This window comes from Staurois parvus, unplaced genomic scaffold, assembly GCF_062004578.1.
Source record: "Staurois parvus isolate SC_StPar_1 unplaced genomic scaffold, SC_StPar_1.0 ptg001534l, whole genome shotgun sequence".
Lineage (NCBI taxonomy): Eukaryota > Metazoa > Chordata > Amphibia > Anura > Ranidae > Staurois > Staurois parvus.
The window spans coordinates 55,815-70,612 of NW_028319330.1; the positions used below are offsets into that span (position 1 = coordinate 55,815).

A 14,798-nucleotide genomic window follows, 5' to 3' on the forward strand; every position below is an offset into this window, starting at 1 on the left:
AGCCATTTATATCCACACACACACCCCGAAACGGGGATTTATATCCACACACACTGAGCCGGGGATTTATATCCACACACACCGAGCCGGGGATTTATATTCACACACACTGAGCCGGGGATTTATATCCACACACACACACTGAGCCGGGGATTTATATCCACACACACTGAGCCGGGGATTTATATCCACACACACACACTGAGCTGGGGATTTATATCCACACACACCGAGCCGGGGATTTATATCCACACACACACACTGAGCCGGGGATTTATATCCACACACACACACTGAGCCGGGGATTTATATCCACACACACACTGAGCCGGGGATTTATATCCACACACACACACTGAGCCAGGGATTTATATCCACACACACACACTGAGCCGGGGATTTATATCCACACACGCACCGAGCTGGAGATTTATATCCACACACGCACCGAGCCGGGGATTTATATCCACACACGCATCGAGCCGGGGATTTATATCCACACACGCACCGAGCCGGGGATTTATATCCACACACGCACCGAGCTGGAGATTTATATCCACACACGCACCGAGCCGGGGATTTATATCCACACACGCACCGAGCCGGGGATTTATATCCACACACGCACCGAGCCGCAGAGAGGCTAAAAAAACAATAATCAGGTTCCTCAAACCCTCTCCTGGTGCCGCAACCTTTGGCGGAACTGCTGCATGCGGCCCCCCCCCTCCCCCCCGGCAATGCTGCTACCGCTGGTGTTTAGATTGGCACGGGTCGCCCTCCTTGCCATCTCTTCCCTCCGGCTGCACCTGGCTGGATTTTTTCTTTTTAAAACGCACTGAAAGTAGTCGCTGGGATGGGGTTCCGGGGACAGCAGTTTGTAAGCAATATTCAGTCTGCATGTTATGAAACTTGGCAAGCTGCATGGAACGCTGCACCTGTAGTGGCCCCCCGTTATGGGGCCGTTTGTGCTTCCAATTTGTGATACCATGAGTAGCATGCGTTGTGGTGCCGTTCATTATGAGCATCATGCCACCTTCATTTTTCTCTGGGGTTTTTTTTTTCCACTTTTCACCTCTGTACCCCTGTCCACAGCTCACCTCTGTACACCCCCTCCACGGCTCACCTCTGTACACCCCCCCCCTCCACGGCTCACCTCTGTACACCCCCCCTCCACGGCTCACCTCTGTACACACCCCCTCCACGGCTCACCTCTGTACACACCCCCTCCACGGCTCACCTCTGTACACCCCCCCTCCACGGCTCACCTCTGTACACACCCCCTCCACAGCTCACCTCTGTACACCCCTCCTCCAAGGCTCACCTCTGCACACCCCCTTTACACAGCTCACCTCTGTACACCCTCCCTCCACAGCTCACCTCTGTATACCCCTCTCCTCAGCTCACCTCTGTACACCCCCCTCCAAAGCTCACCTCTGAACACCCCCGCACCCACAGCTCACCTCTGTACACCCCAGGGGCGGACTGACCATTTAGAAACTCGGGCACTGCCCGAGGGCCCAGGGTCAGTAGGGGGCCCCATGAGATGCCCCTGGTACCTTTTTCATAGGCTTTTTTGAGTTTGGGCAAGGACACAGGGGCCCCATGATCCCTTGTTGCCCGGGGACCCCATGAGTTGTCAGTCCGCCCCTGGTACACCCCTACATCCACAGCTCACCTCTGTACACCCTTACATCATTAGCTCACCTCTGTACACCTCCACACACATGGCTCACTTCTGCCCCTCCCTGTTCACAGCTCAAAACTGCACACTGTCCCATGCAAAGCTCACCTCCACACTCCCTGGCCACATCTCTACATCCCTGCATCCATAACCAACCTCTACAGCCCCTGTCCACGGCTCACATCTGCACCCCCCCTCCACAGCTCACCTCTGTACACCCCCCCTCTACGGCTCACCACTGTACAACCCCCCATGGCTCATCTCTGCCCCTTTTGAATTGGCTGCCTTAACACAACGGGCATTAAATCACCACAAAGAACTGAATGGGCCATAAAGTAGATGTAAACCCCATCTGAATGACAATACATATCCTAAAATGCCTTGTATGATAATTAATTCTGTGTTTTTATAAACTACTTATGTACATTTTTCTTTTTTGCACATTTTGTTGCATTTCAGATCTGCTGATCTCCTACACAGCCACTTCTTGTCTACAAGACCTCCAGGAATCGATGGCTGCGCGGCATTTATTGCGAACTAGGACCGTGTAATGCGCCTTAGTACAGCTACGTCTGGTTGCCATCAGAAGCATTTGTGACAGGGTGACAATGCAGGAACACAAGGACAGAGCGTTGTCACCCTACAACAGGAACTGCCCACAAAGGACCTTCACGGCAGGATCACCGGGTATTGTTTTAATAAAAGCTGCAGATTTAAAAAGATACAAAATAACTTTTGAAATGACGTGAACACAATGAAGCCTGTGCAAGGACAGATGTTTATTGACTTGTGATACTGTAACATAATTTATAGGCGGAGTAACCCAAACACACATCATCCTTGCATCAGTTTTGGTCTGATAAAACAGAATGAAAAAAAAGACCTAAAAATGACCCCTCAAAGTAATTCATTTATTGGTCTGCAAATGTCTATAGGTATCAATGCCAACATGAGCTGTATAATAACGTCAGCAGGAACTATTCAGGATCTAGTTCTGGTCTCAAAGAGTTAAAATCTTTCAATCCATTTCCTATAGATGGACAATATATCATGGAAGTTTGTGGATACCTGAACATCTCTCCTACCCATTGATGGGACGAGATCATCCAAGGGCAATACCCCCCGTCCACAGATTGCCTCTGCACCTCCTGTCCACGGATCACCTCTGCACCCCCTGTCCACAGATCGCCTCTGCACCCCCTGTCCACGGATCGCCACTGCACCCACTGTCCACAGATCGCCTCTGCACCCCCTGTCCACGGATCGCCTCTGCACCCCCTGTCCGCAGGTCACCTCTGCACCCGCTGTCCGCAGGTCACCTCTGCACCCGCTGTCCACAGGTCGCCTATGCAGCCCCTGTCCACAGGTCGCCTCTGCACCCGCTGTCCACAGGTCGCCTCTGCAGCCCCTGTCCACAGGTCGCCTCTGCACCCCTTGTCCATGGATCGCCTCTGCACCCCCTGTCCACAGGTCGCCTCTGCACCCCCTGTCCACAGGTCGCCTCTGCACCCCCTGTCCACAGGTCGCCTCTGCACCCCCTGTCCACCGATCGCCTCTGCACCCCCTGTCCACCGATCGCCTCTGCACCCACTGTCCACAGGTCGCCTCTGCACCCACTGTCCACAGGTCGCCTCTGCACCCCCTGTCCACAGGTCGCCTCTGCACCCCCTGTCCACAGATCGCCTCTGCACCCCCTGTCCACAGATCGCCTCTGCACCCCCTGTCCACAGGTCGCCTCTGCACCCCCTGTCCACAGGTCGCCTCTGCACCCACTGTCCACAGATCACCTCTGTATCCCCTGTCCACAGGTCACCTCTGCACCCCCGTCCACAGGTCACCTCTGCACCCACTGTCCACAGATCACCTCTGTATCCCCTGTCCACAGGTCACCTCTGCACCCCCTGTCCACAGGTCACCTCTGCACCCCTTGTCCACAGATCGCCTCTGCACCCCTTGTCCACAGATCGCCTCTGCACCTCCTGTCCACCGATCGCCTCTGCACCCCCTGTCCACAGGTCACCTCTGCACCTCCTGTCCACAGCTCTCCTTTAAACCCCCTGTCCACAGCTCACCTCTGCACCCCTCCTGCCATGCTTCCCTTCGCCCTGGTGGCCCTGCATCTACCACTAAATAGGCACTAAACATCCATCCACATTAGTGATTTCACGTGTTCTGTGCCCATCTATCCTTGTGGTAACAGTGTGGGGAAGGCACTTTTCTGTTCCAGCATGACTGTGCCCCTGGGTACCAAGCCAGCTCCATAAAGACATGGTTCAATGAGTTTGGTGTGGAGGAACCTGAGTGGCCTGCATTAGCTCCTGAACCCAACCCTTCTGAACCTATTGAACATCTCTGGGATGAACTGGAACGCCGATGCTGAGCCAGGTCCTTTCATCCAACATCAGTACCTGACCTTACAAATGCTCTTTTGGCTATATGTACGGATTCCCCCAGACACACCCCAAGATCTCATGGAAAGGCTTCCCAGAAGGGTTGAGGATGTTATTGTTGCAAAAGGAGAAGGTCAACTCCGTATTACTGGCCATGGTTTGGGAATGGGATTTCCTACAAGCTTCTATAGATGTGACCTGGGCTTTTTTTTCAGCTGGATTATTGGGGAATGCACCTCCAGCACAGAATGTACGTACTGGCAAAGGGGGCTGGGGCGTGCTGGAGGACCTATTAATGCTGACTACTGGGAATCTACATTGTTGCTGGGGGGGTATATTTTTGCTGGACGGACCTTCTGTTGCAGGGAGGGATCTGTTGCTGGTGGAGGGTCTATTGTTCCTAGCTGTTGGCGGATCTGTTGTTACCAGCAGGGGTCTATTGTTGCTGGTGGGGGAGTAATTGTTGCTGGGGGTGGTATTTAGTTCAGGGGGGGTCTATTGTTGCTGGGAAATTATCTATTGTTGCTGGAGGGATCTACTGTTTCAGGGAAGGTTCTGTTGCTGCTAGCAGAGTGTTTATTGATCCTGGCTGCTGGGAGATTTGTTGTTACCAGCAGGGGTCTATTGTTGCTGGTGGGGGAGTTATTGTTGCTGGGGGCGGTATTTAGCTCCAGGGTGGGGTCTATTGTTGCTGGGAAATGATCTATTGTTGCTGGAGGGATCTACTGTTGCAGGGAGGGATCTTTTGCTGCTGGTGGAGGGTCTGTTGATCCTGGCTGCTGGGGGACCTGTTGTTACCAGCAGGGGTCTATTGTTGCTGGTGGAGGATCTATTGTTGCTGGGGTGGTATTTAGTTCCAGGGGGTGGATCTATTGTTGCTGGGAAATGATCTATTGTTGCTGGATGGGATCTGTTGTTGCTGAGGGTAGGGGAATTATATTCTTATTAACCAGTGCCATACAAATTACCTAACACCACACAATGAGGAGCGGTACTAGGAGGTGAATAGGGGGCGGAGACAAGTGATGGTGCTCAGAGATTGGTCGGGGCAGAATACCTCCAATAGGAGGAGGCAGGGCCATGAATAAGGGGGTACCACCAATCCTCCTGTACGGGGCCCATGCTTGCAAGGGGGCCCAGGCAAACTGGGTGAATCGGATGTGAGCGGGAAGGGTTAACGGGGCAATTACTGGAACCAATCCCCTGCATGGCTCTCTCTGCAGCAGCTGAAAGTTGGGTTGTTCTCCTCTCCCCGCCCCCCGCTCCAGAGCTGGCTGTCAGCTGCTGCAGAGAGAAACATACAGGGGATCAGTCCCAGTAATTTACCAGCCTCTTCCATCCCTGAATGGCAGCTGGCACAAATTGGATGTGGTCAGGGAGGGTGATTAGCACGATGGGGGGGGGGCAATTACTGGAACCAATCCCCTGTACGGCTCTCTCTGCAGTAGCTGAAAGCCAGCCAGATGGAGAGGAGAAGAAGCCAGCTTCCAGCTGCTGCAGAGAGAGCCATACAGGGGATTGGTTCCAGCAATTGGGCTTCTTCTCCTCTTCCTCCCTCTGGCTTCCAGCTGCTGCAGAGAGAGCCATACAGGGGATTGGTTCCAGCAATTGGGCTTCTTCTCCTCTCCCTCCATCTGGCTTTCAGCTGCTGCAGAGAGTCATACTGGGGATCGGTTCCAGCAATTGGGCTTCTTCTCCTCTCCCTCCCTCTGGCTTTCAGCTGCTGCAGAGAGAGCCATACAGGGGATCGGTTCCTGCAGTTGGGCAGAGAGAACCATATAGGGGATTGGTTCCAGTAATTGCCCCACACCACACCCATCACCCTCCCTGTGCACCATAAATTTCCCCCTGCTGCCCAGGCCCCCCCTGTGTGCCCCCACCCCCGCAGTGCTGTCGGCTCCCCTCCTCTCCCTCTCACCAGCAGCTGCGAGCACATAATAGGATCCTTCAGGATGGAGAGCGGGGGAAGGGTTCGGTATATATGTCACATTTACCAGGCCCTTCCTTTCCTGAATGAACACAATAAGTGATCAGCACCAATCACTCACTGTGTTCATTCATAACTGAAACATAGTAAACTGTGCTTTTTTTGTGGGCATGGGGGGGCCTTGTTAGGTTGGCTGTATGGGGCCCTGTGGTTTGGGGGGGGGCTGTCAGGTTGGCTGTAAGGGGCCCCGTGGTTTCTAACAGCAGCCCTCGGAGGAGATGACATGGTCAGTTGTCCACAAACTTTCCTGAATGAACACAATGAGTGATAAGTACCGATCACTCACTGTGTTCATTTATAACTGAAGCATAGTAAACTGTGCTTTTTTGTGGGCATAGGGGGGCCTTGTTAGGATAGCTGTATGGGGCCCCGTGGTTTCTAACAGCATCCCTGGGCAGAGGAGATGAGATGGTCAGTTGTCCACAAACTTGGCCTTATAGTGTAGTGTCTTTTTGGTAATTAAGAGATAAAGGTGCCAAATCTTGCCGGATATCAGTTCTCACGGCAACTGGTGGGCAGGCAGATATATAGAGCTGAACAGGCTTGAGGGTCATTGCTGAAAATTGAGCAGAAGAACAAAACTCCCTAAAAGACCAGTACTGATTCACTGCGCATGTCAGCGGCAGCAACGAGGACATCTTGTGCCGCTGGTACAAACAAAAAGCCGGATTCAAAGCTGCAGGTAACAATAATAAACGGGTCCCTAGTGTGTTCTATATATTACCTCTCCTTGTAGTTTTATCTACACACCAACATAAATATTACAAAGTGTTGGTTTTGGCACTTTTCTATTGCTTTGGTCACCTCTATGACCTCCTCTTATACACGTGGACCAAGGCAGCGTTTCATCAACAAGCACCAAGAGGGTGGAATGGCGTACCCATGAAGATGAACAATCTATAAATCAAAAAATTAACAATCTAAAATCAAAACAGAAAAGTGTTCTTTCGCAGTCCAAATCCATGCTTGGCTCACAGTTGTGAGCGACTCAATCTCGTTCTTCATCTGTTTCTGAGCATTTACGTCCCGCTGGAGGTTCTCACAAGTGCTGGGCCTCCAACAAGCATGAGAAGACCTTAAAGGGTCGGTCCTCCAACAAGCATGAGAAGACCTTAAAGGGTGGGTCCTCCAACAAGCATGAGAAGACCTTAAAGGGTCGGTCCTCCAACAAGCATGAGAAGACCTTAAAGGGTGGGTCCTCCAACAAGCATGAGAAGACCTTAAAGGGTCGGTCCTCCAACAAGCATGAGAAGACCCTAAAGGGTGGGTCCTCCAACAAGCATGAGAAGACCCTAAAGGGTCGGTCCTCCAACAGCATGAGAAGACCTTAAAGGGTGGGTCCTCCAACAAGCATGAGAAGACCTTAAAGGGTGGGTCCTCCAACAAGCATGAGAAGACCCTAAAGGGTCGGTCCTCCAACAAGCATGAGAAGACCCTAAAGGGTGGGTCCTCCAACAAGCATGAGAAGACCCTAAAGGGTCGGTCCTCCAACAGCATGAGAAGACCTTAAAGGGTCAGTCCGCACAAGGCAGTGCAAATTGCAAAGAGGATGTGCAAACTGCAGCAAAATCACCGTCGCTAATCAGATCTCTGTTTTCTGTTGTCTTACCATTACGGCGTGTGTTCTGGTATCTATGGGTCTAGGCCTTAGAGCGAGAACCGGTCATGGCTAGACTTATGCAAATATCAGAATATTCAGTCTGAAATACTTACCGTTAAGCAGAATTTAATTAAAGATTTACATTTGCACCCATAATTTGCCTGGACTACTACCTACAAGCAGATTATACCTACCTTTCCCCACCATCCTCATCTACTGCTGTAACCAGGGCCAAGGATACGGGGGTACCACCAGTCCTCTGTACGGGACTCAGGCCTGCAAGGGGGCCCAGGCAGCTGGATGAATCGGATGTGGGCAGGGAAGGTGATTGGCACGATGGGGGGGGGGGCGGAATTACTGGAACCGATCCTCTGTATGGTTCTTCTCTGCAGCAGCTGAAAGCCAGAGGGAGGGAGAGGAGAAGAAGCCCAATTACTGGAACCGATCCCCTGTACAGCTCTCTCTGCAGCAGCTGACAGCCAGCTGGAGGGAGAGGAGAAGAAGCCAGCTTTCAGCTGCTGTAGAGAGAGCCATACAGGGGATCGGTTCCAGCAATTGGGCATCTTCTCCTCTCCCCCCTTTGGGTTTCAGCTGCTGCAGAGAGAACCATACAGGGATTGGTTCCAGCAATTGGGCTTCTTCTCCTCTCCCTCCCTCTGCCTTTCAGCTGCTGCAGAGAGAGCCGTACAGGGGATTGGTTCCAGTAATTAGGCTTCTTCTCCTATCCCTCCCTCTGGCATTCAGCTGCTGTAGATAGAGCCATACAGGGGATCGGTTCCTGCAATTGGGCTTCTTCTCCTCTCCCCCCTCTGGCTTTCATCTGCTGCAGAGAGAGCCATACAGGGGATCTGTTCCAGCAATTGGGCTTCTTCTCCTCTCCCTCCCTCTGCCTTTCAGCTGCTGCAGAGAGAGCCATACAGGGGATCGGTTTCAGTAATTGGGCTTCTTCTCATCTCCCTCCCTCTGGCTTTCAGCTGCTGCAGAGAGAGCCCTAGAGCAGTTGGGGTATGGGAGCCCTAGGGCAGTTGGGGTATGGGAACCATAGTGCAGTTGGGGTATGGGAACTATACTGCACTTGGGGTATGGGAGCCCTAAGGCAGTAGGGGTATGAGAACCATAGTGCAGTTGGGGTATGGGAGCCCTAGGACAGTAGGGGTATGAGAACCATAGTGCAGTTGGGGTATGGGAGCCCTAGGGCAGTTGGGGTATGGGAACTATAGTGCAGTTGGGGTATGGGAACCATAGGGCAGTTGGGGTATGCTAGCCCTAAGGCATTTGGGGTATGGGAACCATAGTGCAGTTGGGGTATGGGAACCCTAGGGCAGTAGGGGTATGAGAACCATAGCGCAGTTGGGGTATGGGAGCCCTAGGGAAGTAGGGGTATGAGAACCATAGTGCAGTTGAGGTATGGGAGACCTAGGGCAGTTGGAGTATGGGAACTAACGGGAAGTTGGGGTATGGAAGCCCTAGGGCAGTTGGGGTATGGGAGCCCTAGGGCAGTTGGGGTATGAGAACCATAGTGCAGTTGGGGTATGGGAGCCCTAGGGAAGTAGGGGTATGAGAACCATAGTGCAGTTGGGGTATGGGAGTCCTAGGGAAGTTGGAGTATGGGAACTAACGGGAAGTTGGGGTATGGGAACCATAGTGAAGTTGGGGTATGGGAGCGCTAGGGCAGTTGGGGTATGGGAGTCCTAGGGCAGTTGGGGTATGGGAACCATAGTGCAGTTGGGGTATGGAAACCATAGGGCAGTTGGGGTATGGGAGCCCTAGGACAGTTGGGGTATGGGAACCATAGTGCAGTTGGGGTATGGGAGCCCTAGGGCAGTTGGTGTATGGAAGCCAAACACCCCAAATCTAGGTAGATGTAGTCAGCCAGTGGAGGCCCTGAACAGGTTGGAAACTGGAGAGAGGTAGACCTGCATCCAGAAGAACCGGCTGTAGGCTTCCTGACCCTTATGGAGGTGGGACTAGGCCATTGATGGAGTGATGCTATCCCCCCAGGGAACCCGGGAGAGGTGTACCCAATTAGGAGGTGACAGCAGTGATCCCATCTCGGGACTACGTGTGGGAAGCTTTCATGGTAAATCTGCACACTTGTTACCTTATAAAGTGGACCTGTGCTTTGTATGTGCAATATAGAGGACTAGAATGACTCCAGTGAAGCCTTTCCCTACCACCCCATGTGACAGTGCAGGGCCAATCACCAAGCATACTTCCATACTCGGAAGTGCTTGTATCCTCTTAACTCATGGTGGATACGGAAGGGGTTACGGAAATGGACCTGTTGCTTTGCCCTAAATGGGTAAAACAAAGGTTTGCTTTAGGATTGAATATTCAGATATTCCCTGTAGATGATTGTACAGCTAAGGTCCAACACTGCTACTCCAAAGCCTCATACCTTATAGAGCCAACTTTGGGCCTTAACCTGCAAGACCAAAGTCTCCCCTTGCACTGATATGTCAAATTCTTCTTGGCCAGGCTTCAGCCACCCACAAAGTATCAGATTTTAGAGGGCCGATGCAACTGCAACAGTCTTTTGCTATGACTGTGTCTGCTGGACTGAGAACTATATCCAGAACCCTCATCCCTAGGCATTAAGGGTTGCAGTTCTTGATGCTGGATATCTGTTGGGTCTTGATGACTTCTACCACCTTGTGATGGAGAATTATTAAAAGGAAAACAGCTACAGGTCTCCGGGAGAGTCTGAAGGCCAGGAGGACTGCGGAGATCTTGTCTCAAACACCTGGCTGCGTCTACCTGTAGGTCAGGAGCTGGAGGAGAACTAATACTCTCTAGAGAGGAGATGCTCTGCTTCCAGGACCTCTTGAGATCCACGGGGACGATCTTTGTAGTCTCTGAAGAGATGCACACTGTGTTCTGATCTGGGTCTCCTTTCCATGGCAGCACCTTCTCAGCCATGGTTGGGGATGGTGGCACAAGACGAGGACTTTGACAGACTCCCAGCATTCCTGTGAACATTAAATTTTTGTCAGGCTACAATCATTAACAATACATTTAGTGTTGGGGGGACGGGGGGGGGGGGTTCTAGTTATGAGATGAGTTGCACCACGGGTCTCCAAACTTTTCAAAGGGCCATTTTTCTATCCTTCAGATGTTGGGAGAGGGTGGGGGGGGGGGTGCAAATTGTGGCTAGTGGGGGTAGAAAATTTCCTGTGTTTTTGATGCTTCAGTGAATGATGATGATCATTCACTGGTGATGCTTTTTTGAAGCTTTAACGAAGCTTGGCAAATGCCCCGTGTGTGTTGATTATCTATTTGTTTGAAAGGGGCCCATTAGAACCCAGCCTCAGTAGTAACCCACCTAGCAGATCCCCAGCTCATTAGTACCCCTGTTCAGCAGATCCCCAGCTCATTAGTACCCCTTTTCAGCAGATCCCCAGCTCATTAGTATCCCCGTTAAGCAGATCCCCAGCTCATTAGTATCCCCGTTAAGCAGATCCCCAGCTCATTAGTATCCCTGATCAGCAGATCCCCATTTCATTAGTATCCCCATTCAGCAGATCCCCAGCTTATTAGTACCCTTGTTCAGCAGTTCCCCAGCTCATTACTATCCCTGTTCAGCAGATCCCCAGCTTATTCATACCCCTGTTCAGCAGATTCCCAGCTCATTAGTATTCCCGTTCAGCAGATATCCAGCTTATTAGAACTTTTGTTCAGAAGATCCCCAGCTCATTAGTATCCCCGTTCAGCAAATCCCCAGCTCATTAGTACCCCTGTTCAGCAGATCCCCAGCTTATTAGTACCCTCATTCAGCAGATCCCCAGCTCATTAGTATCCCTGTTCAGCAGATCCCCAGCTCATTAGTATCCCCATTCAGCAGATCCCCAACTTAATAGTACCCTCATTCAGCAGATCCCCAGCTCATTAGTATCCCTGTTCAGGAGATCCCCAGCTCATTAGTATCCCTGTTCAGCAGATCCCCAGCTTATTAGTACCCTTGTTCAGCAGATCCTCAGCTCATTAGTATCCCCGTTCAGCAGATCCCCAGCTTATTAGTACCCTCGTTCTGCAGATCCGCAGCTCACTAGTATCCCTGATCAGCAGATCCCCAGCTCATTAGTATCCCCGTGCAGCAGATATCCAGCTTATTAGAACCCTCATTCAGCAGATCCCCAGCTCATTAGTATCCCTGTTCAGCAGATCCCCAGCTCATTAGTATCCCTGTTCAGCAGATCCCTAGCTCATTAGTATTCTCATTCAGCAGATCCCAGCTCATTAGTACTCCTGTTCAGCAGATCTCCAGCTCATTAGTATCCCTGTTCAGCAGATCCCCAGCTTATTAGTACCCTTGTTCAACAGATCCTCAGCTCATTAGTATCCACGTTCAGCAGATCCCCAGCTTATTAATGGCCTCGTTCAGCAGATCTGCAGCTCACTAGTATCCCTGATCAGCAGATCCCCAGCTCATATGTATCCCCGTTCAGCAGATATCCAGCTTATTAGAACTTTTGTTCAGAAGATCCCCAGCTCATTAGTATCCCCGTTCAGCAGATCCCCAGCTCATTAGTACCACTGTTCAGCAGATCCCCAGCTTATTAGTACCCTCATTCAGCAGATCCCCAGCTCATTAGTATCCCTGTGCAGCAGATCCCCAGCTCATTAGTATCCCCATTCAGCAGATCCCCAACTTATTAGTACCCTCGTTCAGCAGATCCCCTGTTCAGTAGTACCCCTAGCTCTTCTGATGCCCCGCTCAGTAGTACCCTCAGCTTTGCTGATCCCCTGCTCAGTAGTAGCACGCAGCTCTGCTGATTTCCCACTCAATAGTAACCCCCAGCTCTTCTTATCCTCTGGTTTGCTGATCCTCCTCTCTCTCCGGTCCCTGCTCAGCTCCCACTATATTGCTCCCATGCTGCGCACCACGTGTGACATCTGGTTTCTCCTGCTCCTGTCCCCCAGCTCTGCTGCTCCTCTGCCATCAGTTCTCTCTCCTTGGACCCCTGCTAACATCTTTCCGGTTCACTTGTTGGTCTCCCAGTGCATCCTGGGATATCTCATACCTGCAATACCTCCAAAACAAACCGAATAAAAGCCCCTCAAAAGCTGAGGGTGCTGTTAGCGGGCTTTGTCATAGACTTCTATGGAGGCTTTGGAGACGCTTTGAAGCGCCAAGAAAGCGACACGGAGTGGAGCAAATCAAAGCAAATCGATTTACAGGACTGTAAAGTAGCCTCATTTAGTGACAGGAGATTTGATTGGCATTCAGAGCGCTTTAAAAATAAAGCGTGTCCAACGCCACATTTTGAAGCGAGTGTAAACGAACCCTTGACAAGTACTTAACAGGGGGTTTAATCCTTCCTAACGCCGCCCAAAATTTAGGATTGGCGTCAGATATACTTTCATATGATAAGCAGTGTACTCATGAAGGGATGGTGGGTCATATTTCTGTTTGACAGCAATAAGCAGAAGACGGGCAAATGCCAAGACAGTATAAGATTTCTGTGTATTTTTACCGCCCCCCTTCCTTCGCAGATCTTCTCACCTGTCACCGAAACCCCCTGAAGGATCTCATCCGTCGCTCGAGCCACAAAGGTGATACCCTCGTCCTCTTCTACCTCAATGTTCGAACACTCGTCCTCCGAGTCCGCAGTTATCACGATCGATGCTGATCAGGAGAGATAAGAGAGCGTTGGCCTTTGTTAAAGATGAGCCCGGGTTCACACTGATACAGCGCGGAATTCTCAGCGGTTTATGTGCAAATTCCCACCGCATCACAATTGCACCCCGCTGCGGGTGTATATGTTAACAACACCCCGAAATCGGTCCGCAAAACGCGGTGCGATGTGCAGAACCGGATTGGATAGGTGTGAATTCCCATGCGATCCGATTCTAGTGCGGGCCAAAAAAAAGGGTCCTGCACCTTTTTGGTGCGGAGGCGGAGCGTGCAAAATGTATGGCTCAAATCGCAACGCACAGAATTCGCATGTGATTTGCAGAGGAGTGCAGTGCGGTTCCTGGGCGAATTATATGCCGCACCACACATGTGTGAACCCAGGCTAAAATCTATAAAATTGAAGAACACCCGACATAAGACTGGCCATGCATTGTACAATTTTCTTGTACAATTTTTTCCCTCAAATTTACCAAAACCATACAATTTAAGATCAAAACAACACTTTCAACTTGTATGCCATCAGGCAGGTCCTTGCCAGGGGCGGACTGACCATTCAAGCACTCGGCACTGCCCGAGGGCCCAGGGTCAGTAGGGGGCCCCTGAGATGCCCCTGATACCTTTCATTGGCTTTTCATAGGCTTTTTTGGGTGTGGGCGAGGATACAGGGGCCCCATGATCCCCTGATGCCCGGGGGCCCCATGAGTTATCAGTCCGCCCTTGGTCCTTGCACTACATAGATGAAGGTAAAGCTAAAGGAAATTGAAGAAGAAAATTGTATAATGTATGGCCAGCCTAAGGGAAATACATAAGCTGCACTGCTGACCTCCTTCTGAAAATGCTTCTTGCCTGGCTTTCTGAGTCACCAGCTCCGTATTTGTTCTGAGCCTGGGACTCGGAAATCGCTGATTTCAGAAGATTAGACATGTACGGTTCGTTTTGTTCCGAATCGAAAGTCGACCAAAATTTTCATTAATCAAGATTCGGGTGTATCAGAATTACAGTAGTAACAAATTTGAACCAATCCGAAATAATAAAATTAAATTTGCCAAAAATTTGAATAGAATTCAAATCAAATTCGAAAACAAATTCGAAATGTAAACATACTGCAGATTTCTTTCAAAGACTGTGGGGTTTATTTACTAAAGCTGGTTCACTCAGAATCCCGTGCACTTCTGCATAGAAACCAATCCGCTGCCAGGTTTTATTGCTAAAGCTTAATTGAACAAGCTGAGGTTAGAAGCTGATTGGCTGCCATGCAAAGGCGCACCAGATTCAGAGTGAACTAGCTTTTGAAAAGAATAGAATAAAACAGAATAGAAAAAAATAGAATAGATTTGAATAGAATAAAATAGAATATAGCTGTCTTCTGAAATTCAAATTTCAAAAAGAATAAAACAGAATACAATAGAACAGAAAAAAATAGCGTACAACAGAGGAGAATAGAATAGAAAATAAAAGAATAAAATAGAATAGAAAATTAAAAAATTAAATAGAAAATAATAGAC

At 50.5% G+C, this 14,798-nt stretch overlaps 1 protein-coding gene across 1 annotated transcript in view; it reads right to left on the reverse strand.

Annotated features, from left to right (window-relative positions):
- Window positions 1-8,119: 8,119 nt before the first annotated feature.
- Window positions 8,120-14,798, reverse strand: part of SLC9A5 (solute carrier family 9 member A5) — a 113,929-nt gene continuing 107,250 nt past the window's right edge. The window contains exons 15-16 of the mRNA XM_089662757.1: window positions 13,162-13,284; window positions 8,120-10,627 (exon numbers count right to left, since the gene is read on the reverse strand). Of these exons, the coding sequence (XP_089518883.1) occupies window positions 10,158-10,627; window positions 13,162-13,284 (593 nt within the window). The 3' untranslated portion in view covers window positions 8,120-10,157. The remainder of the gene's footprint in view (window positions 10,628-13,161; window positions 13,285-14,798) is intronic.